At 39.5% G+C, this 24344-nt stretch overlaps 1 protein-coding gene across 4 annotated transcripts in view; it reads left to right on the forward strand.

Annotated features, from left to right (window-relative positions):
• ERCC6 (ERCC excision repair 6, chromatin remodeling factor) overlaps positions 1-24344 on the forward strand; it is a 104514-nt gene that overhangs the window by 46155 nt on the left and 34015 nt on the right. For all 4 annotated transcript variants that reach the window (XM_078345342.1, XM_017978911.4, XM_009009555.5 and 1 more), the window contains 10 exons: positions 8816-8986; positions 9472-9648; positions 13796-13912; positions 15958-16053; positions 18320-18535; positions 18975-19085; positions 19521-19640; positions 20095-20189; positions 21416-21561; positions 21647-22351. In XM_078345342.1, coding sequence (XP_078201468.1) covers positions 8816-8986; positions 9472-9648; positions 13796-13912; positions 15958-16053; positions 18320-18535; positions 18975-19085; positions 19521-19640; positions 20095-20189; positions 21416-21561; positions 21647-22351 — 1954 coding nt within the window. The remainder of the gene's footprint in view (positions 1-8815; positions 8987-9471; positions 9649-13795; positions 13913-15957; positions 16054-18319; positions 18536-18974; positions 19086-19520; positions 19641-20094; positions 20190-21415; positions 21562-21646; positions 22352-24344) is intronic.

Genomic DNA, 24344 nt, shown 5'->3' on the forward strand with positions numbered 1-24344 from the left:
GGCAGTGTAGGTTGGAGTCATAAGTCAGGTGGCTGTGTCCAGTAAGGAGAGACTCTGGGCATTAGCAGCTTTAAACAGTTTTAGGAAGGTGGATACAAAAGTAAAATAACAACTCTTAATGGGTAAATGCATTCGTTAATATGCTTTTAAATCCTGTTTTTGATGAATGAAAGAAGAAACCTTCCATTTTGAGAATTTTGCAAGTATTGTTGCTTTTAGTTGTATTTTGTTCACTGAATCCTTGATAGTCATTTATAGCCAGTTGTATTTCTTCACTTACAGTTTGGTAACATCACAGTATCAAGAAGGAACTTTATCTGTGCTCCTGTGGGTAGCACAGATACGTTGTATTCTTTTTTTCTTCTCATCTGTCTAACCATCCAGACTGTGAGCTCTGTTGAATAGGGACTGTCTGATTCATTTTTGTATCCCAGGTGATTCATAAGCATTTGCTGAATAAATAGTAATCATACAGTTTCACTGTGGATTTGCGGGTTACATTATTGAGGAGAAGCAGCAGTCTGTTAGGAATTAGTTTGTTCTTTCCTGAGTCTTCTGAGCTCTTGAGTGAGTTCCTGGGCCCCAGGAAAGCAGTGCCAGCTGCAACGGCTATGGAATGTTTGCCTCACGGAGACAGATGCACGGGGACCACGAAACTCCAGGATTCCTATTGTGTTTGTGTTCATGGAAAAGCAAACTTTTGATAGAAGTGACTCAGGAAGATCTTTGGTTTGGTAGTCAACTAAGGCAAGATAGAATCTTGCTTACACTGTTACTGTTAAAACCAACTGACCTTGCCCAGAATTTTAAGTGATAAATGGAAAATTAACTGGAATTAAGATAATTAATAAATTAGGGTAAATGTTGTGAGTTATAAAAAGTGATTTTTAGCAGTATGAAGATAATAACAGTTTAAATTGTTGTGCTGTTAACCTTAAATTGTTTGTCAAACTTTAGACTATCCTGTTATTACCCTTGTAGAACATTCGTGGTTCCTTTTTTATTTCTGTTAAACTGTTAACATATTAGTGTTTTGTGCTGCCAAATCCTGTAGCAGGACGCATTAGCTGATGTTTGTCTTATAAGGGCAATTTTAAAAACTGTTTTTTCTTTTATTTTCTTTTGGAGTAGTAAAGTGTGTATATTGGACACCTTCACCTGGATCGTGGCTTACTGCCAGTCCCTTTGTCACCATAGTCTGAAGAACTGCCTTCATGTAAACCACATACATGGACTTATTATGGAAGTAAAATTGACAGTGAACTTGGTGAAATTTACTTCCTTAAGTTTGGAGGGCAAACTTATACAGAAGAGATACCTCACTTTTGGTTGCAGTGGCTCTAGCTTCCGAGGTTGTTTTACTTACCAGACACATGCATACATATGACTGTTAACAATTTTTTCAGTGTTTTACAGTTTACCAAGGACTTCAACTTGAAGATTCTTACTTAACTTTTGAGGAAAAACAGCATTACAGTTTCCTTATGTTTTTACTCAGACTCTTAACTCTCTTCCTACTGTTCCTTTTCCATTACAAAGTATCTCAGATCACTAAAGATGTAAACTGTTAGGCAAAAGATAGAAAAGATATACTTTTATACCTATCAAACCATATTCTTGACTTAGACGCCCTATATTTATTACCTTTTATTCCTGTTAATATTGGTTTATTATTTGCAGTGATGACACATTGAAAATGTATTAATAGTTCCTTTCCATAGGCCTTGCTGTTGACACTTCTAAGATTATAACTTTGGTTTCTGGATTCAACTACTGAAGGGGTATTTGCTTCCTCTGTACCTTCTATCCTCTGTGTATGTGCAGATCTTTGTCACCACACATGCCTACCTGCTGGCTTACACGTGTATTAAATTGTAATAGAGTCTGTATTTCTTATTCTAATTTCAAAAATTCTGTTTATGGTGGTTTGTTCTCTAACTCAGCATCTAATGCCTGACTTCCTTATCAGCTGTGATTTCTTTTTGCAGTGGGTGAGCTTTCTGTGCCCGCTGGCTGTCTTGTCTTAAATTTAATAATGGTACTCTGACATTGGAACATTCAATACTGGACAGAACAGGGAAGAGAAGAGAATTTCTCTTTAGAAATATTTGAAAATATAATAATGCCAGAATAGTTTTACCTATCATTCAAGTAGATTATCTTTATTTTCTAAATGCTTTGTTGTAGTTGGCATGACATAAATTTAAAAAATTTTTCATTTGGAAAAATATCAAATGGTCAGTTTCTGAAGACAGCATATCTGTCATTCTTATTCCCCAAATTGCCCTTTAGCATCCTACCTCTCTCACCCTTTGGTCCTATATTAGCTCTGTTAATAGTCTCTGATTAGCAGCATAATTTAGAATTGTCAAGTGCACACCCAGCAGCCATGCAAAAAAAAAAATATACAACTGATAGTTTCAACCACATTATGAAATCTGATAAAGAAATGTTTAGGCTTCTGAATCTCTTAATGGTCACTTGAAATCTCATTTAATAAAAGTTCAAGATTTTCTTTTTCTCATTATGTTTTGTGATTCTTTTTTCTAATATAGAGCAACTTTCATGTGAGTTGATTAATATTTATTTGTTAAAACAACTATAAACACTGCATTTCAGGTGTTTGATGTTGCTAGGGCTCCAAAAAAAAGGGATATGATGTTTTTAACCTCAAAAAGCCAACTGTTTCCTTGGGGAAAGAAAATATAATAAATGAAGAGATAATGAAAAGATAGTCTCGTGGTATCTATCCCATTACTCACAGTAGGTGGTGACATTTAGCACTGTGTTGTAAAGTTTATTTAAATATTAAGGATCCTTTTTTCAATTAATTGGAAGGTACATAATGAGAAATTGCTTATGTTCTGAAACCTTTTTTTTTTTTTTTTGCTATGTAGGATCTAGTACTGTAACATTTTAGATAATGTAAAGAATTTTGTCTCATTTTGATCATGTGGATGCATAAGAGTGGGAAAAGCAAGAAGAGCATGCAGTTGTAAGTGCATTGGTTTTGTGCTTACCAGGCCAGGATATGAATCTTGGATCCACTGTTTTATGACTTTGTAACCCTGGGCAAGTCACTTGCTTTTCTGAGCCTGATTTGATTACCTGTAAAATGGGTAAGTTTTTATAAGCTCGTGAGGACTTTTTGGGTTAATATGTATGTATGAAGAGCTCATTGTGGTCCCTCATAGGTAACATTTACTCAGGTAATTCTTGCTGGTGTTAGAAACAAATAATATTTTGGCCTCTTCACCTCAGTAGTCGAGAAAAGAAAAGATGCTGAATTAGGCATTCCTGAATGACTGAAAATGTAGTCTAGAGAGAAAGTACACATCTACTTTATCAAAAATGTTCATGGTCATTCAATATCATCTAGACCTTTTATTCTCGTGTTTAGATAACATTTGGCCCCAAATGGAAAGAATGAAGTGCAGGGTGTGGTTAAAAAGCAAATGACACAAAAACGTGGCCATCTGATAAAACTCCCATCACATATTCTTTAAAAGGGCTTGTTTTCTGAAACATGAGAGCAAAAAGACGTGGCTTTTAAAAAAAGCTAAAGGGAGTAAAAAACATAAAAAAAGAGAAAGGGGCCACATTATCCCTCAAGCATCTGAAATGTTTCAGACACATTCTGAGTACACAAATTATAATAGAATGCAAAGTGGTAACATTCCTATTAACTTTAGAGTCAGTGTATACACCTGATAGAAGACTTGATAGATGCTGGGCTTGTTCTGCGAGGTATGTTGTAAAATTATGTTGCTGGAGCCCTTTTTTTTCTTATTGTCAGCACAAATCCTTGTTTATTAAAGATTTAGCTTGAAGGAAATTTTAATTAATTACAGGTGCAGTAAATCCTGCCTAGGAAGCGGCTGTACAGTGTTTTCCGTGAATGGCCTTCATGTGCCTGTGCTTCACTCCTCTCCCCGCCGCCTGACAGTGTGATTTATGGCTGTTGTTTTCCACCAGTTCACTGTTTGCCCTCTAGGAGGGATTGGTCTCTTGAGCCTCCATAATAACAACAGCACTTTCACAGACATCTTTTAATGACAACAGCACTGCATTCAGTAAGTCAGGCTAATTGCAGATGTACCCTATTAATTGCAAAAACTAGGAGAGGTTACATATTTTACAAGCTTTTAATTTGAAACCGCCCGAGATGATTTGTCTTAAGTGTTTGGATAGAGACGTCCATAATATTCAACAATTCACCATTATTGAAACTCCAGTCTAGGCAGCTATAGAATTCTGTGATTGAATCAGGTAATAACAGATGGTCTTAGATGGGGTTTTACCCAGTGGCTAAGTGGAGAATATATTTTCAATTGGATCATTTGGAACAATTTCTTGTTCTTTTTATATATGCCTCTTTTTAACTCTTGTTAATCATTAATACATCTTCCTGAACTCAGTCGAAGTTTTGTATTTCTTTAGTTAACATTTCTATAGCTATAATAATATTTAGAATTTTCTAAATGAACTTCAATCCTTAAGCAAGCATAAGAAAGTGATAACATTAAGATAAATACCTAATGTGGGTGACGGGGATGGATGCAGCAAACCACCATGGCGTACGTATACCTGTGTAACAATGCTGCATGATCTGCACATGTGCCCCAGAACTTCATGTATAATTTAAAAAAAAGAAACTAAATATCATTCCAGTGGTATACATTTAAGAAACTTGGTGTCTCATTTGGTAATTGTGGCAAATCTCTAGCTACACTAGGCGATGTCCAGAATTTACTTCAGTGTTGGCTTCTAAAGGTAGCAGGACTGACCAGGTAAGGTGCTGGAGGTGGATGGTGCTTCTTTGGGCAGACTGCTTTCTTCACTGGCACGAGCAGCTGAGTGGGGCTGGTTGTGAGGGAGTCCTGAGGGAATCCGTATGTGTGCTTTTAAGGCTGTTGTGTACCCCAAGATGTTTATTGCTATATTCTTGTGAGGTCAAAAGTCAGGAAATGGTTCTTTCAGGTGTGGCCTTCAATATGGTATATTGTGCAGGTGTTGAATATTGTGAACGGGAAGATGGAACATGAGTAGTCATAATAGTAATAAAAGTATGGCACATACCTGTCAAATTGTTAATAGGTCCAGGCATTGTGGTTATTCTCTGCAGCAATTGTATTAACTCTTTGAATGTCACATGAATTACAACATATGAGAAGACAGTTTCCCTTCATTGTTTTGTTCCTTCGGACTTTCTTAGCCTTTCTTGTACCCTTTTATACTCTGTTGAATTAAAACAGATTTTAATTCTAATTCTTTAAGAAGATACTGATAAAATTGCCATTTTTTTGAAGATGTTGAATTTTATAAAATTTGTATAATTGTGATTACATGAATCATATTAGGCTTCCTGATAGCTGTTCTTGTATTCCTGTGATAAGCCTTATTAGGTTAATATATCACTAGATTTTATCTGTAAAGTAATGGCTCTCTAGTTTAGAGGAGTATATACACACATGTAAGTGTGCTGTGTCAGTTTTGAAAACAGGGTTTGCTAGCCTTGTAACAGTGATTTGGAATGCATTCTTTTTCTGTATTTTGGAACAATTTCAGTAACAGGATCTATTCCTACTTTACTTATGAAATCCTCTGGGTCTGGTAGACTTTTGGTGAGAAGAGTTTAACATCTTTTTCACAGTCTTCAGTATTGCTTTGTTCTGTTGGTCTGATTTTTCTTGGGTACATTTTGGCAATGAATTTTTTAGCTATCATCTCTGTCAGAATGTTCAGATTTTGTGACATGTATATTGGTCACCAGTCTTGTATTCCCTACATCTGTAATTGTGTTCCTTTGACATTTCTGATGCTGTACATCTCAGTCTGTTCTTTTGGCTGACTTTTCAGAGATTTGTTTGGTTTAGTCTTTCCAAAGAGTTATTATTATTTTGCTTTATCAATTCTACCAGGTTTTTTAAATACCCACTAATTTTTATGTTACTAATTCTCTCATTTTCCTTTTTTAGCAGGTTATGTTGACTGCTCATTTTGGTTTTAGCCTTTCTTAATAGAGTGCAAAGAATGAATATTCTTTGTATAAAGTGCTGCTGATCACTGTTAAAAAGAGCTCTGATGGTGATACTCAAATCGTTTGCATCCTCTTTTTAAACATTTTGTTTTCTTTGATCTTACTTTTCCTCTAAGAGAGGCTGTGGTCAGCCCTCTGGGTAGGCCGTGGGTGTGTCACTTTGACGGGCAGCTCTAAGGGCTCTGCTTTTGTGTTTATTGCTCTGCTTTTTGGTAGGTAAAGGTTCAGGGGTCTGTTTTCTTATTGCGGCATCCCCACTAAAATATAAAATATCCCTCTTCTTTCTGTTCACTCCTTTTTGTTTCATATTTATATTGCTAGTCCTGGCCTTTTTTCATTTGCATTTCTTTGATACGTCTTTGATAATTCCCATATTACAACTTTGAGTGCCTGGTTTGGGTCTCTTTTAAACACAAGGCTAGGCTTTTGCCTTACCCAGTGGAATGTCTCACTGTTAATAACCCACTGTTTTGTGGTAGGTTACCAGGTTTAGTCTGAAACCTGATACCTTGTTTTCTGTTTATTCTGTTTTCTCCTAATTTTTGCTATTTTCTATTATTTTTCCCTATAATGGTTTGAGAGTTCTACGTTCTATTTGTTTTCTATTATTTATGTGGAAGTAGCAACTGTTACTCAGTAATTAGCTTAAAGTTTTGACAAATGTATTTTAACATATTTTTATCACATGGTTAAGAATTAAACATTATCTATTGCCCGTGTCCCATTCTACCATTGGACAGAATGAGATTTTTAGTCCACCTTTATTTTCTCCTAATCTCACTCCAGCTTTTATGAAACTAAACTGGAATTACAGTAACACTTAAAAATATATGCCTTTTAATATTTTAGATCCTTTCTTAACAGTTTCATTCATACTTAAGTGTTTAATATTTAGGCTTTATTAGGCATAATTAGTCATTGTGCTTTAATGATTTATTTTAAGAAATGGTATGTATATCACATAAAATCTTTTGAATTTTTCTTTTATAGTTTAGTAGGAGGTAGTGTAGCCTAATATTAATAGTACTAGCTTTGGATTTGGCTGCCTTTCTCCATTTGAATTCTGACTCCACCACTTAGCAGCTGCGTGACCTGGTACATTAGTTACCATCCCCAAGTCCCAGTTCCCTCATCTGTAAAATGAGGTTAGTGATGACCCCTCTGTCCTTCCTTAGGGAGCTGCTGTGAGCATCGTCTGTGGTGAGAATGTGGGGCAGGAGCATTGCTGTCTTTCGTTCTTCAGGGTGCAGTATCTGTGCATGCCTTCCTCTTCTGTCCACAACTGTGCCACTCTGCTGTCTGGGTACAGTGCACTGTAGCTAGCCCATCTCTTGGTGACTGGTCTTCCAAATCCTTGCCTATCTGAGGCTGGAATTTATTTTCTTCATCAAGCTGACTGGTAGTTTGGATGCATGGTCACCACTTTTCCTTCTTAGAACTATGTAAAGATTTTCCTCTTTGCCTTCATACATTTTTAGTGTTGCAGAAAAGATGTCAAATGCAGGCAGAGTCTTTTTCCTCTGAAGAGAATATTTTCTTTTTCTATTTTCTTCTGACTAGAGGCTATGATATTTTCTCCTTATATTTTAAAATATTTTTCTCTTTTGAGTTGAGATCTCACTCTGTTGCCCAGCCTGGAATGCAGTAGTGTGATCATAGCTCACTGCAACCTCAAACTCCTAAGCTCAAGGGATCTTCTTACCTGAGCCTGCTAGGTAGCTGGGACTGTAGCTATGCACCACCATGCACTGCTAATTTTTTTTTATGTTTTGTCAAGAACAGGGGTCTTGCTTTGTTGTTCAGGCTGGTCTTGAACTCTTGGCCTCAAGTGATCCTCCTGCCTCAGCCTCCCAAAGTGCTAAGATTACAGGCATGAACCACTTTGCCTGGCTGTTTTTATTTATTTTTGGAATTCAGACATCTAGTAGGATATGCCTACAGATACATCTTTTTTGTGCGTCTCTGCCTGACACTCTGGGAGATGTTTTGCTCTATAGATTCAGATCTTGTCTCCATTTACGGAGTTTTTTTTTTTTTTTTTTTTTTTTTTTAGACAGAGTCTGACTGTTACCCAGGCTGGAATGCAGTGGCACCATAACTGCTCACTGCAGCTTTGACCTCCTGGGCTCAAGGGATCCTCCCACCTCAGCCTCCTGAGTAGATGGGACTACAGGTGCTTGACACCACATCCAGAGATTTAAAATTTTTTGTAGAGAGAGGGTTTTGCCATGTTGCCTAGGCTGATCTCTAACTCCTGGGCTCAAGCAATCCACCCACCTCAGCCTCCCAAAGTGCTGAGATTACAGGTGTGAATCACTGTACCTGGCCTTTTTCTATCATTTTAAAATAATTGCTTTTATATCGTTTCCACTCTGTCCTGGAATTCATGTTATATATTGTTAGAGATCCTAGGTTTGTCTGCCTTGTATCTTTGGATGTTCTCGCTTTTGTTTTAAATTAATATATTTTCAATCCACATTGTTGTTTTAACAAGGATGGACACAAAGGATTATTTTGAAAAAAACATAAAAATATAATATATGTGTATTATAACTTTGTTATCTTTTTGAGTCTCCTTTCCCCAATAATGGCTGTATTAGTCAATGTTTACTATTTGCCAGGTTAACAAGTACACTTCTAGTGCTGATAGTGTCTTTGACTGTGAGTGTTATGTTTGTATTTGTGCATTTTTATAAAGTGCTTTAGATTGTGTCATGATTGAAAGGGTGTCGCTTCTTATTTAAAACTGACTTTACCATTTTATTATGGTCTTAGGAGAAACTAATTCGAGATGTTGCTCATTGTCATGGAATTTTGATCACATCTTACTCCTACATTCGACTGATGCAGGATGACATTAGCAGGTATGACTGGCACTATGTGATCTTGGACGAAGGACACAAAATTCGAAATCCAAATGCTGCTGTCACCCTTGCTTGCAAACAGGTATGACCTCTTATAATAAGGGAGATTTCCAGGTGGAGAAGAATATTTAATTCAGAATAAACTCTCTGCTTTTAGTAACACATTTGTTGAATCTTTCCTTGTGCCTTTGCACAAGGAATTTAAAATACGCGTTTTCCTTAATGCAGAAAATTCTGTGTTTTTACTCTTAATCATGTGTTTAATGCTGATTTTCATGTTATTTAATGTCTCTTGTAGGGACCAGTTGTTAGAATGTAACCAAACCCAACTCTAATCTATAGTATTCAGCTTGAACAATAAGGAAAAAGTATTCCTCATTTTTTCATCTAAATGTAATTAAGGATTTATAATTGCATAAAATGTATATGTTTTGGAGTGTACCAAAATGATGCAAGAATGATGAGTAAGTGTATAAATAATATTGCAGAGAAGCATTTTGGGATAGGAATGGTGATTGTATGCTAAAGGGTACATTTAATAAAAAGGTGTTTCCTTTCCTCAAATAGTTTCGCACCCCTCATCGAATCATCTTGTCTGGCTCACCGATGCAAAATAACCTCCGAGAGTTGTGGTCGCTCTTTGACTTCATCTTCCCGGGAAAGTTAGGCACGTTGCCTGTGTTTTTGGAGCAGTTCTCCGTCCCCATCACCATGGGGGGATATTCAAATGCTTCCCCAGTACAGGTAATATATTAGGAAGATAACACTTTTGGCATTTTAATATTTAAAATGCTCATACTAAATACTGTATTTTGTAGCCAAGTCCCCCAGAATGTAAGCTTATTGGTATCTGGTAAAAAAAAAAAAAAAAAAAAAATCACAAAATTATTTTTGCTTGATCATATTTTTTCACTTAAAACATGAAAAATATTCACAGAGAGGAAAGCCCTAGAATAAAATTTCTCTTTGCTTAATAGAAATTAAACAATTTTGGCACTGTGTTCCTGGGATGTTTTGGTCGGATAAGAAATTTTAAAAAGATGTCACATGTGGTCAAAACAGTTAGAAATTATGAAATGGGCAAACCAGTTTGGGACAGCATGTAACTTAGTTCTGTAAATTGAGGTAGTGCTTCTTATAAAGTAGTGGAGAAACTTAGAAAAGGGAACAGCAGGAGGATCGGACTGTTTGGGGATGATTTAATGAATCCCTTAACCTGATTTTGGGAATGTAGGCCACAGAGAGTGACAGCATTCTAGATTAGGGCAACCATGTGGATGCAGCCACCATATGTGGCTGGGGGCAGTGAAGAGACCCATTTGACTGGACTGGAGATGCTTATGGGGGCATAGCTAGAAAGCTATGGATGCCAGAACTGGGGGACCTTGAAAGGGAAGTAGTGACACTCAGGCAGGGCTGGGTTACTGAGGGTGTCTGAGCAGGACGCTGGAAGATGCTGGTTCTCAGGGGTAGTCACAGGAGAGAGGCTGGCATTGAGTGACCTGTAGGAACTACTAGGGTGAGGGCCATGAGGACCTGGACCTGATCTTGGTCGTGGTCTGAGAAAGGTGATGAGGCAGGAGATCCAGGTGGCATTTTTAGGCAGAACAAACAAACATTTTAGAGGCTGATAGGGTTGAGGAGATGGAGTAGGGGCTAAGCTTGCTGTGATTGACTGACTGACTCCTGAGGTTTCAGGCCCTGGCACCTGATGGAATGGGTGGTCACAGGCAGGAATGCCAGGAGGTGAAGTTAGCTTCAGGGCACTTTGTGGCCTGCAGGGCAGGCTCCAGCCTGGGTGGGAGGCAGGGTTTCTGCGCAGCACTTCATGGGTCGGGCTGTGCCTACCAGGCCATGGCTGAGCCAGGGATGAGGCCTTTCACCAAAAGAGAATCTCTCGTATTTTGGAGTATTTAATCAGAAAAAGAATTTTAGACCTTTAAGATCAAAAGATTGTCAAAAACAATTTTAATATGTTTTGCATTTTGAGATTGAATGGTTTTCAGTTAACTTTTATAAGGACACTCTTCTTTTTCTGAATCTCCTGTTATACCATTCTTTTTTTAAAAAGAAAATTTGTTTTGAAATAATTTCAAACTTAACAAAAAGTTGCAAGAATTGTAAAAAAACAAACAAGAAAACCCTCTTAAGTACACTTCACCCAGATGCACTGATTGTTAGCATTTTGCAAACATTTTGCCACATTGGCTTGACTATTTCTCCCCAACCTCTTTCCATGTAGATTCACAACTAAAGTTAGTTTTCTCACCATCTGAGGGCAGGTTGCAGATCTGATGCCCCTTCCTCCAAATCCTTCAGTGTGTATTTCCAAGAACAGGGATAGCCTCTTACATAGCCAGTGACAAAGCAACAAAATCGGAAGGAAGTTTAGCATTGATAAGAGTCTGTTACCTAGTCTGTCATCACTCATATTTTGCCAGTCGTTCCAATAGTTTCCATGTCTCTAGTCCTCTTTAGTCTGGGACGGTTTCTTTTGCCCTTCATTACCTTGACATTTTTTAAAGATTAGAGGCCTGTTAGTTTGTAGAATGTACCTCAGTTTGGGTTTGCCTTACATTTCTTCATGATTGGATTCAGCTTATACATTTTAGCCAGGAATATCACAGAAGTGATGTGCCTTCCTCAGTGCATGGTATCTGGAGGAACATGCTGTCTGTTTTTCCCATTATGGGTGATTCCCATTAACTCTGATTACTTTAAGTAAGGTGGCGTTGACCAGATCTAAACTGTGATGTTACCACTTCTCCTTTGGCATTAATAAGTCATTTATAGAAAAATGATTTGAGAACATGTCATTTTGATCTATTTTTTTTCCTTGAAGTTCTTGTTTTAGGAATTTATGTACTTACCTTTCTCTCCTTTGTAGCAGGTAAGATTCTTGGGAGCAGAGTATTGGTTGTATTTGCTTTCTGTTTAAGACCATGTTGCTTTGTATTATTGAATTCTAAGAAGATAGTTCATGTGCTGGTATTCTGTCATGCTGGTGCTAAAATGATGGCAGGGGCTGGAAACCAGAACCTCCCCATGACTAATATTTCCAGTCTGGTAGGGGTGGGCACAGGGGAAAAAGACAAATAAAACCTGGTACCAGTACAGGGCGATGAGGACTGTGATCAGGGGAGATGCCCAGTGTCAGAGCTTATGGGGCTCAGAAAGGCTTTCTGGAGAAGGGATGACTAAGTTGGGGCCTGAAAGGTGAGAAAGCTATTGGGGAGCATGTCAGCAGCCCAAATACAACTGCTGCTGAGGTTGGTTTGCTCAACTGGGGCAGAGCATGTGAGAAGTGAGAAGAGCCTACAGAGATTTCTCGTTGAACCTCTTCATTTCACATGCAAGGTTTTTGATTCTCAGCATTCTGGTGACTAACCTGATCACTGTGCTCAGGAAGAGGCAGAGCTCTGCCTTGTCAGAGTGGGAAAGAGTGTGGGCATGCTCAATAAGGTGTCCGTTTTCCATAGCACTGGGGTGTGGGCATTTGTAGAGAAATCTAGCTGGATCCCCACCTTGTGTTTTTATGAACAGAGAAGCAGACTGGGAAGCCAGTTGGGAATGAGATAGAAGATCATCTCCATAGGGTGTCACGCAGGAGAGAGTAGGAGCCATAGCCTGGCCACTCCCCAGCCTAGCCCTGGTTTAGTTGACCAAGCACCTCCAACGAGCATGCTCGCTCTTCTGCCTGAAGGGGTGTGGGCAGAGGGAGGATGTGGGGCAGTTTCCTTCACACACTCTACATTTTTACTTCTTCAGTGGGACTGTATTTTTAAATTCTGAAATTCTATCATGTCTGCATCAGAAATCATTATATGTACCTCATCATCATTTTCAAGGTGATTTTTATCAGTGAATGATACATTTAAGGGATTATATAATGACCAAAAGGCATTGATTAGTTGAGCATCTTTTGTATATGTTATTCCAAGTAAAGCCTGTTTTAATATTTATGCACATGCATCCACACAACAAGTACACATACATATATGTGCATGAGTGAGGTGTTCTTAGCATTCTTTAAAATATTTTTAACATGTGTGGTCAAGCTCTTTTTTATTATTCATTTTACAGCTGACTTTCTTAAATTTAAACTTTCGTTGGAATTTTTTCCATGAAATAGTTTTTACTAAGTTGTTAAGCTATTTAGATTTTTTTTTGAAGTAGCAATAATTTACTGAATACTTTGCTTGTAAGTGAATTGCAGAGGGTTTGGTTTTCTGGACTGTGGGGCTTTGCTTTTCTGCATATATTTAGTACCCATCTCATGTGGCTGTGCTCCATTACAGAACCATATGCTGCATTTTAGGGCAGAGTGACCTTTTGTTTCTGGGATCAGAGGGCTCTTGTTGAACTTACTCTTGTAAGTCTCTAGTGTGCAGTAATCTCTGCTTATTGGCTGACTGCTCCATCACTGCAGCTTTTCCCCAGAGTTAGCTTTTGATCTTCAGCCTTGCAGAGTTCCTTTGTAGCTTTTGGAGAATACATGATCATAAACAGAGATTTGTACAAAAGCAGTTTTTCCCTTGGGGGGTGATGGTCAGGAACCCAGTAGGTCTCTACTTTAGAGTTTAACTATATAATAATATTTAAAGCAAAGTGTACAAGAGAAATAAGACAAATTATCAGTTTTTCTTTTGTTGTACATTTTGGTTAATGAGATGATTTTTTTAACTGTTAATATTATGAAAGCTACCACCCCTTGGAGTATATGGAACTTATGCTAGCTTTTTCAAACCACTGTGCAATCATTTCCCACTGATTTTGTACAGCTGTTGGACATTCTTTTATTTTTTAAGGAATGGAAGCAATTGAGAGGTAAGAATAAATGCGTTCCTTAAACATATATAATAATATTTCACTCTATGCTCTTATATTAAAGGTAAAAACTGCTTATAAGTGTGCATGTGTCTTACGAGATACCATAAATCCATACCTACTGCGGAGAATGAAGTCAGATGTCAAGATGAGCCTTTCTTTGCCAGATAAAAATGAACAGGTCTGTAAATTGCGGGAGTTAACAAAACATTCCTAAAGCATAAGTGTGCTTGTCCCTTCACTCTGATTCTCCTCTGCGAGTGAGAGAGTCTGGTGAGGTGTGGTCCTGGAACTGTGGGCAGGCTGGGCCTGCTGTGGCATCTGCCCTCAGTGGATTCTTCTCTAGTCCACAGGCTTTGACCTCCCCCTTATTGACACATGGGTTCTTACAGCTACTCTTTTAACATCTCCATTCTCCTTAAGTCCCTAATTCATTCATGCTACAAATTGTATCAGGTGCCAACCATGTGCCTGTCATGACCCTAGGCTCTGAGATACAGCAGTGAACAAAGCAAGTTTTGTTCTCACGGGAACTTACATTTATTCTTGAGGGATAGTGTCACAGAAAGGTATAGAAGATGTCAGGTGGCAGCGGTAAGTGTGCAGACAAATGAAGCATGGTTCAAGGATAAGCTGGGATTGCTGGGGAAGTGGGCCATTTATAAGGGATGGTTAGAGAAGACCTCTGATGAACTGACGTCTGAGCAGAGGCCTAAAGGAGGCGAAGGAGTGAGTCATATCAGTTTCGAAGGCAGAGCATTGCAGATGGTGGGCTGTGACAGTGCTTTGGGGCATCCATGGACAGCAGAGAGGCCAGTGTGGTCAGGGCTGGGAGCAACAAGGAAGGCAAAAGAGGAGGAGCTAACTGGAAAGACTGGGGAGGCTGGAGCAAACAGGTTCATGAACAGAAGTGAAGGCCTGGGCCTTGGAAGGTGAGTGGGGTGACCTGGGAAGGACCCGATGTGTTTGGCCCCTAGGAAGTCATGAGTGATGCCTCAGTGGCATCAACAGAGGTACCCATGAGGTTTGCTCTGGGTGTAGGCTTCAGGAGTGACTGGAGGTGAGGAAATGGAGGTGGGGATTATACCATATTTTCTCAGGGACGCCCCATCTTCCACTTGGAGACTTAACAGGTGAGGCACTATACTGAGGAGAATGAGTGGGTCTTCAGTTGTAGTGCACAGGTTGAAGGGTTGCCCTCCATCCTGTAGAGGAACCTCTTCCTCTTGGAATAAAGGACAGTGAGCCAAAGTGGGTACAGAAGTAGAGACATATTAGGGAGTGAAAACCAGGGAATTGTGCCTGATCCTGGTAGGTTCAGGTTTGATTTTCATGTTGTTTTTATTTGTCTGATTGTTTTTAAGTAAAAGTTGAGACAGAGATGTGGGTGGCTGGGTGGTGAGGAGCACGGGCACAGCTGCTCTGGGCTTGTGGAAGGTGCTGGGTGGGCATGTGTGGAGGACCCCCCTGGAGCAGGGCTGGCCGTGGCAGTATGCTGCCAGGAAGGGGCTTTTCAGGAAGGAGCTTTTCTCTAGCAGCACCAGCACTGACCGTAGGCCTAGAGAAGGCTGATGATTGAGTTGACCTACATTTAGAAGTTTACAGGGAATATGCAGGGGGTTGAAAGGGGTCCAGGTAGGTGGCAGAGGGGTGGCTGAATGAGCATCCATGGGAATGTAACTGTTGGTGATGGACTTGGCAAAGGAGGGAGGGTTGGGAGGTGGAAGGTCACAGAGCATGATGGCATGGAGTGGTTGGTGCAGTGGGCTGGGAGGGTAAGGGTTGCTGACCAAGGTAAGTCTGGTATCTCGTTGACCTGTACTTAGAGCTCCAGGAAAGGGAGAGCTCCAGGTGAGGTTGTGGTCTCTGGTCAGTTCTGCTGATTAGAGCATGGCATGAGTCACAGGAGGTGGGATGGTTTAAGCATGTGGAGGCTACCATGGAGGGTGGTCTGTGCATCTGGTCCCTGAACTTGCTGGTGAACAGGAAGCCAGTCTTTGGGGACTGTGGGATGGCGCCTGGAGGTAGATGAGTGACAGAGATGAAGGGGCTGGTGAGCAGGGTGTGGTGAGAAGTATCCTCACCCTTTGTTGTTTTAATATTAATAATAGGGATATCATTAAAATCGCATGCATTATGCTCTTTTGATTGGGAAGTTTTGTTGATATTTTAATTATTTCTGTTAATTTTTTTGAAATTACAGTTTCCTTGTTTTTCCTTCTGTAGGTCTTATTTTGCCGTCTTACAGATGAGCAGCATAAAGTCTACCAAAATTTCATTGATTCCAAAGAAGTTTACAGGATTCTCAATGGAGAGATGCAGGTCAGCTAAAGAATAGAAGCCGGAAAAATGAATTGTGGACCAAGGGAAGCAAGGGAAGAAAGGAAACTAGGATCTAGAGTGTGCCAGGCTTTTCACATCCTGTTATCTCAGTTCACTTGCATGCAGTGCTACGTGGTAGATGTGCAGTCAGCCTGTGGCCTGGAGCCATTAGGTGCAGAGGAGTTAGATAACTGGTGAAAGGTGGTAGGTTGCAGAGCTGTGCACTGTGGATCTGAACACAGACACAGATGCAATGGTGAGCTGTGCAGTTTCTGTTACTCCCGAGGGTCTTAACTGGTAGGTGGGCAGGTGTCAGGTGCATAGCTGGGTTTTTCCAGAAATTATGACCAAAATTATATATCTTGTGGAGAGGATCATGAGAATTCATAACTTTCATCAGCTTCCTAAAGGAGCCTATGCCTCAATAAATGTTTATGAACCATTACAATGTTAGGAACCAGATATAAATCTGGTTCAAATGTCCCTGGCTCTAACTCTGGTTGTCCTCAGGGTATGACAGTAATGTATTTATGGTGATTCTCTTTTTTTCAATACTGAGAAAGCTCTCTTCCTACTAGTGTCCAGAATTCAGAAGTTCCTAGCTAGTGTCTTCTCCAAAAGACTCTATTGTATAAATATGTGAGTGTGATTAGGTCATTTCAGTTCTTTTAATCATCTCTCACGATTTCTTATTTTATCTCTTATTGGTAGCTACAGGAGGTTTTTTAGTCATTCACATCTATTCATCTCCGTGAATCTCCCCTTCAGGTCTCTCCAAGTTAGGGGGTCTAGATCACACTATTCAGGAGAGAGAATGCAAGCCAGACTTGGAATTGTAAATTTTCTAGTAGCCACATTAAAAAAGGGAAAAAGAGAAACAGGTGAAATTAATTTTGATTATATATTTTATTTGACCTAATGTATCTAAAATATTTTAATATGTAATCAAAAATTAAAAATGATTAACAAGGTATTTTACTCCTTTTTTGTACTGTCTTCGAAATTGGGTTTTTTACATATGCAGCACAGGACATCACAATTTGGACCAGCCACCCTTCATGTGCTCAGTAGCCATGTGTGGCTAGTGAATACTGCATTGGACAGTGCAGATTGAAAGGAAGAAAAATGAATCACAGATGACTCGGGGGAGGTTTGCCAATGTTCCTGACTTACTCAGATTGTTGTTAATCTGTTTAACTGTTGTTTACTAGTGATGGCTACCATACCCTTTGATCATTGGTTTAATGGTGATTTTTTTCTTTTTCTGCTCAAGCTTTTTTTTTGAGACAGAGTCTCGCTCTGTCACCCAGGGTGGAGTGCAGTGGCACGATCTTGGCTCACTGCAGCCTCCACCTCCCAGGTTCAAGTGATTCTCCTGCCTCAGTGTCCCAAGTAGCTGGAATTACAGGTGCCCATCAGCACCCCTGACTGATTTTTGTATTTTTAGTAGAGATGAGGTTTTGCCATCTTGGCCAGGCTGGTCTTGAGCTTCTGACCTCGTGATCCACCCGCCTTAGCCTCCCAAAGTGCTAGGATTACAGGCCTGCGCCACTGTGCCCAGCTGCTCAAGCTTTTATACCAGTGAGTTTGATTTGAGTCATCCTCTCAAGGCTGGAAGAGCCCCATTATTGGAGTTTTGTTGATGTCCTTTCATGGGGATGGGCTGGGAGCACTCATCCCTCGTCTTTTATATCCTTCTGCTGCATGGACCATACTTCATATCTTTCACATATTTGTATTTTTTCATGAATTTTTTTCTGATCTAAAAATAATCGAATGGTCAATGGATCCTCAACTTCTGACTCATATTAAACTACATAACTTTTAGTGAGGTATTTAGGAGTGTAATATTTAAATGTATTTGATAAGTCATATGACTGATAACCTCCAAATTTAGGTTGATAGGACATTTCTGATCTATTTTTAAAAGGCAAGTTCCTCCTTTATATTAAGTTTATAATGCTGTGATCTGCATACCTTTTTCCTAGTGAGGGAAAATGAATTATCAGCAATTGAATATGACCCCTGTAAACGTGTTCAGTCCAGTAGAATTTTTTTTTGTTACTGAGAACTTGTTCTAACAGGGAAACAAGATGAGTGAAAGTTAATTTCTCCCAGCTCCTGATAATACTGTGATTAGGGAAGAAACTAAGAAGCTTGTGGAGAACTGTTTTTTCAGTCTGTTATATGTTAAACAGCCTTCTTCCCTAGGGAATCTTACTTTACATGGGGTCATTGATTGCACATATGTTCTTTCTTACCACAGATTTTCTCCGGACTTATAGCCCTAAGAAAAATTTGCAACCACCCTGATCTCTTTTCTGGAGGTCCCAAGAATCTCAAAGGTCTTCCTGACGATGAACTAGAAGAAGATCAGTTTGGGTACTGGAAACGTTCTGGGAAAATGATTGTTGTTGAGTCTTTGTTGAAAATATGGCACAAGCAGGGTCAGCGAGTATTGCTATTTTCTCAGTCAAGGCAGGTGAGTGCACAGACTTCATACGGGAAACAGGCTTGTTTTTATGACAGCCATAAACTCACAAAATGGGATTCAATCTAAAGTAATGACTCTGAAGCAAGTCTGCCACTCATGTTGAGGTGGCAGTCTGCTGATTTCTTTGGGAGTTTAGATCTTTCTCTAGAGTTGATGTCTAGAAGTTGACTTTTTAAAAAAGCTCACCATGTGATTTTGGTGTGCAACTGTGTTTAGGCCTGAGCTTCAGTTGTTTACAAACGTTGTAAGAATTAACTATAAGGAAATACCAAAAATACTATTAACAGTTCTGTTTATTTGTCCTAAAGCAAGAAACTCCTTTTAACTTAGGCCTTTTGGGGAAGGTGTGACTATTTTTATAAACAGAGATGCACTCACTGGGAATGTGTATTTGCTTTGCAAACTCTTATCCCTCATCTCCAAACAGATGCTAGACATACTCGAAGTATTCCTTAGAGCCCAAAAGTATACCTATCTCAAGATGGATGGTACCACTACAATAGCTTCAAGACAGCCACTAATTACGAGATACAATGAGGTAACATGGGAAGGTAACAGGGAAGTTGAGCGGTGCTGCTGTGTCTGGAGGGAAAGAACTAAGCGTATCCACACCCTTACCCACTGAAGTAGTGTTGACATCTGGGCTTGGGGAGGGGGTGCTAACTCTATGCACTTTTAACTTTTTTAACTCTATGCACTTTTGGATATTCGGCAGGGGCAGGGTGTTGGGCATGTGTGTGTGTGCTCAAAGAATGTGTTTTCCTCCTAAAAACCCAATTTTTAAATATTTCTAATAAATACTAAAAATAAAAGCTGTGAAATGAGATTTTGATTCACCAGAGGTCTCTAGGACATTACCATTCCTTGTATTGGGAACAGCCCAGTAGTTCCATGTGTACAATATGGAGGCAGAGGCTGAGAGCTGCAACTGGTCGTAAATATGTGTGCTCGGTGTTTTGTGTCTTACCTCTAGGACAAGTCCATATTTGTGTTTCTTCTGACTACGCGGGTGGGAGGCTTAGGTGTCAACCTGACAGGGGCAAACAGAGTTGTCATCTATGACCCTGACTGGAACCCAAGCACTGACACACAGGTTTGTTTTAAATTCTTTTTTAAACAGAGTATATTACTAGAAATATAGTTTCATGGTTAGCACTTGTGACTGTCGTTTGATGTTCTGGTTGGCTTCAGCGTACAGTTTACATTTTGGTTGTCTCCTATTTGATGCAGAAGAAGAGACCCTTCAGAGTCAAACTGTTGAAGATGGACAGGAACCATCTTCAGTGGTTTATCCATAGCATTAATTCCTAGAGTTGGGGTCAAAAGAACATAGGCAAAGTTACAAACATTCTTTCAGGTAGAGATGTCTTTTCAACTGGCTGTTCATCTTCCTGAGCAGGCCTTAGGTGCACTTGACATCGTGAGTCAAAATTCTAACTCTCGGGGTAAAAGGTAGTGACCTGGTGGCTTTGTTTGTTATAGTCAGTGCTTGTCATTGGGAAGGATTTTTGTTGAGAGCTGTCTCTCTCTCTCTCTCTCTGCCGCAGGCCCGGGAGCGAGCATGGAGAATAGGCCAGAAGAAGCAGGTGACTGTGTACAGGCTTCTGACTGCGGGCACCATTGAAGAAAAGATCTACCACCGGTCAGTGCACCCAGTGGCCGCTCTTGGCTGGGCATGCAGGCAATATTTCCAAAGTGTTGTTTTTAAAAGTCTTAACATCTTGGAGTAATAGTTGCTATAACTTAAGGTTTTGGTCTTTGTTTTCTATTTTTTCTTTTTCTTTAAAACATGCTTGGATGGTTTACTGTGAGTTGTCAGAAAATGTCTTTGAACCTGATAATTTTTTACATTATTCTACCTCAAGAATCACTTCTGTGTGAACTTCATATTAATTGTAATTTTAGAGAAATATTTCTGCCTACAATGATGTGTTGCCTTCGGAAAAGTTTAAAAAGCAACAAGATTGAATGTTACCATATTGGTGTTTACACACACCATGCAGGTGGGATCAGTGCGGGTGTCCTGGTGGTCTTTGACTCTGATGCCCCTTACAGAGAAGTTGACAGGATATCTGTTTATTCCTCTATCTTTCTATATAATGACTAGGGGATTTTAGACAGTGATAACTTCAGCAGTGGAATCCAGACATTGCCAGCTTCCCACACTGCTCCACCACAGACTTTATCCTTGAGCCATAGACTGGCTCCTGTGTCCTTCACCATATGCTGGGCTATTCCTGGGATATTACATGTTCCTTAAGGGACTGTTGTGTGAGGGTGGGGGACGAGTTGGATTCTGTGAGAAGAGAACTTCCTCTTATAGATTCACACTTTAGCTAGGAGAATAAATGACAGGGAGGGACAGTGTGGCTGGGGAAGGTGCCTGTTCCAGAGTGGCAGTGGTATGGGGCTTCAGCAGAGTGTGGACCGGCAGGTGGGAGCAGGGAGAGACAGGTCAGAGTGAAGACGTTGCAAGACTGGGTGAGAGAGTTTGCTGAGCCCTATGGTAGGAGGGTCCTAGGCAGGGCAGGACCCTTGGTACTCAAGTCAAGGAGGCTAAGAGAGGCTCAGTCACATGATGGCATGTGAAAAGGTGTTTCTTGAAATGTGTTAGATTTTGGAGATTGAAAAAGCTCATTTGGTATAAATAAAAGGTATTATTTCTAATTTAAATTCTGTAAGACATAGGAGATTAACTGATGTATTATATGTTTCCCGAGTTATAATTTTCCAAGGCTGAAAGTTTGGGGGATTATTTAGCCATATGTGCAGCTGCTATTACCATCTCTCTCTCATATTGCTTTATAACTTGAATTTTTAGGTAGAGCTACACGTTGTTTTATACCGGTTTACCTTTTATTTTTTTAGACAAATCTTCAAGCAGTTTTTGACAAATAGAGTGCTAAAAGACCCAAAACAAAGGCGGTTTTTCAAATCCAATGATCTCTATGAGCTGTTTACTCTGACTAGTCCTGATGCATCCCAGAGCACTGAAACAAGTGCTATTTTTGCAGGTATTTTGTAAAATCGTTTAATTTAAAGTAATCAGTTGCACAAGATGATACAATATAGTATTAGCTGTGTTTTTCCTCTTTACAGGAACTGGATCAGATGTTCAGACACCCAAATGCCATTTAAAAAGAAAGATTCAACCAGCCTTTGGAGCAGAACATGATATCCCAAAACACAAAAAGTTCCCTGCTTCTAACATACCTGTCAATGATGCCACATCATCTGAAGAGAAACCTAAGGCTAAAGGAGGTGAAATAAATGCAGTAACTTCTAGTCAAAGTGATCCTTTGAAAGATGACCCTCACACGAGTAGTAATGTAACTAGCAGTGATAGGCTTGGAGAAGAGACAAATGCAGTGTTTGGACCAGAAGAGTCATCAGTGATTAGTGGAAATGGGGAATGTTCAAATTCAAGAACAGGCAAAACTTCTAGGCTATCTGGTGACGAAAGTATTGATGAAAAGTTGGGTCTTTCCTATAAAAGAGAAATACCCAGCCAGGCTCAAACAGAATCTTTTTGGGAGAATAAACAAATGGAAAATAAGTTTTATAAGCACAAGTCAAAAACAAAACATCATAATGCAGCAGAGGAAAAGACCCTGGAGAAACATCTGAGACCAAAGCAAAAGTCTAAGAACCCTAAGCATTGCAGAGACGCCAAGTTTGAAGGAACTCGAATTCCATACCTGGTGAAGAAAAGGCGGTATCAGAAGCAGGACACTGAAAACAAGAGTGAGGCCAAGGAACAGAGCAATGATGATTATGTTTTGGAAAAGCTTTTCAAAAAATCAGGTAATTCTTTTGATACATTTGCCACAGGGATGCTAGAATCAGAAAATGAGTAGGCTATTTTTAGCGATAGCAGCCTTTAACTGATGGTGCATAGAGGGCTCTCAGCCAGAGGTGTTTTTCTTCAAAAATTTAGATGTGAAATATATTGACATTTTAAAAATTGTATTCACACCTCTTTTCTGAAGACCTAGAATAATTTTAAACTTTGGAAAACAATAGTACTTACAGCCACTCATGGGAGGTGTGCAATTCTTTAAGTAGATGTGTACTACCTGAACATTAGTAGGCAGTTTCTTTACATGCTATGTGCTACATTAATCTGATCTTCCATCCACAGGAGATTAAAGTATCATCATAAGAGAGAGACAAGCGTGTGGCTAGTGACAGGCATCCTAGAAGCATGAAAGATGATAGCTAATGTCAAGGAAGAAAAGTTAGGAGATATAGACTCAACAGTTGCTCAAGACCGTGGCATATAGCTAGCCCCACTTAGTGATCCCTTAGCAGTCTCTGTGTTCACAATATGATAGTCTTGAGTTACCAGAGATTGCTGTTTATGACATCCAGTTTAAAAAGGCATGTTTATGTGTAGCATTTTAGAAAGACTTACTTAGCATGGTTAATTTTTTTTGTTAATTTCATATTTTGAAGTAATTTCAAACTTAAATCAGTTTGAATAATACAAAGAACTCTCCTATATCCTTTTTCCAAGTTATGAACATTTTTCAGCTTTTGCTTTACATTCACACACACACACACACACATCTGTGCATACATTTTTTTGTGGCAGGAATGCCACAGAGGTGATACTGTATCTTACTCAGTGCATCTATCAGAAGACACATGTTGGTTTGACCTATTACAGGTTAATTTTTAAGATCACTGGGTTAAGGTAGAGTCTGCCAGGTTTCTTAGTGCTAACATTAATATTTTTCACTTTGTAATTAATTTGTGCTTTCAAGGAATATACTTTGAGACTGTATAAATATCCTGTTTCTCATCAAACTTTTATCTACTAGTTTTAACATCCATTGATGATTCTTTCCTCAGTCAGTTATTACTACAGTGGTTGCCAAATGGTGATTAACATTCTATTGTAAGGAAGGTTTTCCTTCTCCCTTACTTATTTATTAATTTGTTTTTAGATGAGTATGGACTAATGGATTCTTTTTTTCCATGACTGTAATCCATTAGTAGGGGTATTATGATGCTCATATTGTCTTAGATTTGTCTCGTGGGTAGGAGTTCCTTCAAGCTGGCTCCTTTGTGCCTCTGGTGTGTCCCCACTATTCTTTGAGCACCTCCTTTCTTCTTGGCATACTAATATATGCTGAGCTCAATTTGTATTCTGTGCCAGCCCTGGAATCAGCTATTTCTTCAGGAATCCCTGGAGAATGGTATTTAGGAACTAGGATCTGGATTCTCAGAGTGTTCATTGCTACTGGTACATGACTGCTTTCCTAGCCAGTAATGTCAGGAAATAGATATATGTACGTGTATGTGTTTGTTGTGTGCATACATATGCACAACAAATTGCACAGATACATCTGTCTCTATGTCTAGAAAAACCATGAGTTTGGCTTCCAGCAAAGGGAGATTAACGTTTACCTTTCCATGTGAAACAAAACACTGACAGAACATACAAAGCAATACTTTTCAGGCATTAAAGGGCAGTGATCTCTGAGAGATGGGAAACAAATGAACTGAATTCTCCAGTTGCCCTGCCCTACTGCCTTGAGAGAATTTTCGTGCTGTGACAGAAAGAGGGAGAACCCAAGTGGAGCCCCAGGAGGATCCTGTGTTGAGAAGACACAGCTGAGCATCAGGGTAGGCCAGGGTGGCTGGTGTTTACATGAAAGAGATGATAGAGGAGAGAGCTCTACACAGGGAGAGAACCCCACAGGTCTGCAGAGTCTCCTTTGGCACTCTGCTGAATGCTGATGAGCACACTATGCAAGAAAACTACTTAAGGTCAGTGAAAAGGCCTTTCCTC

The sequence above is a fragment of the Callithrix jacchus genome, chromosome 12, assembly GCF_049354715.1.
Source record: "Callithrix jacchus isolate 240 chromosome 12, calJac240_pri, whole genome shotgun sequence".
NCBI classification, from domain to species: domain Eukaryota; kingdom Metazoa; phylum Chordata; class Mammalia; order Primates; family Cebidae; genus Callithrix; species Callithrix jacchus.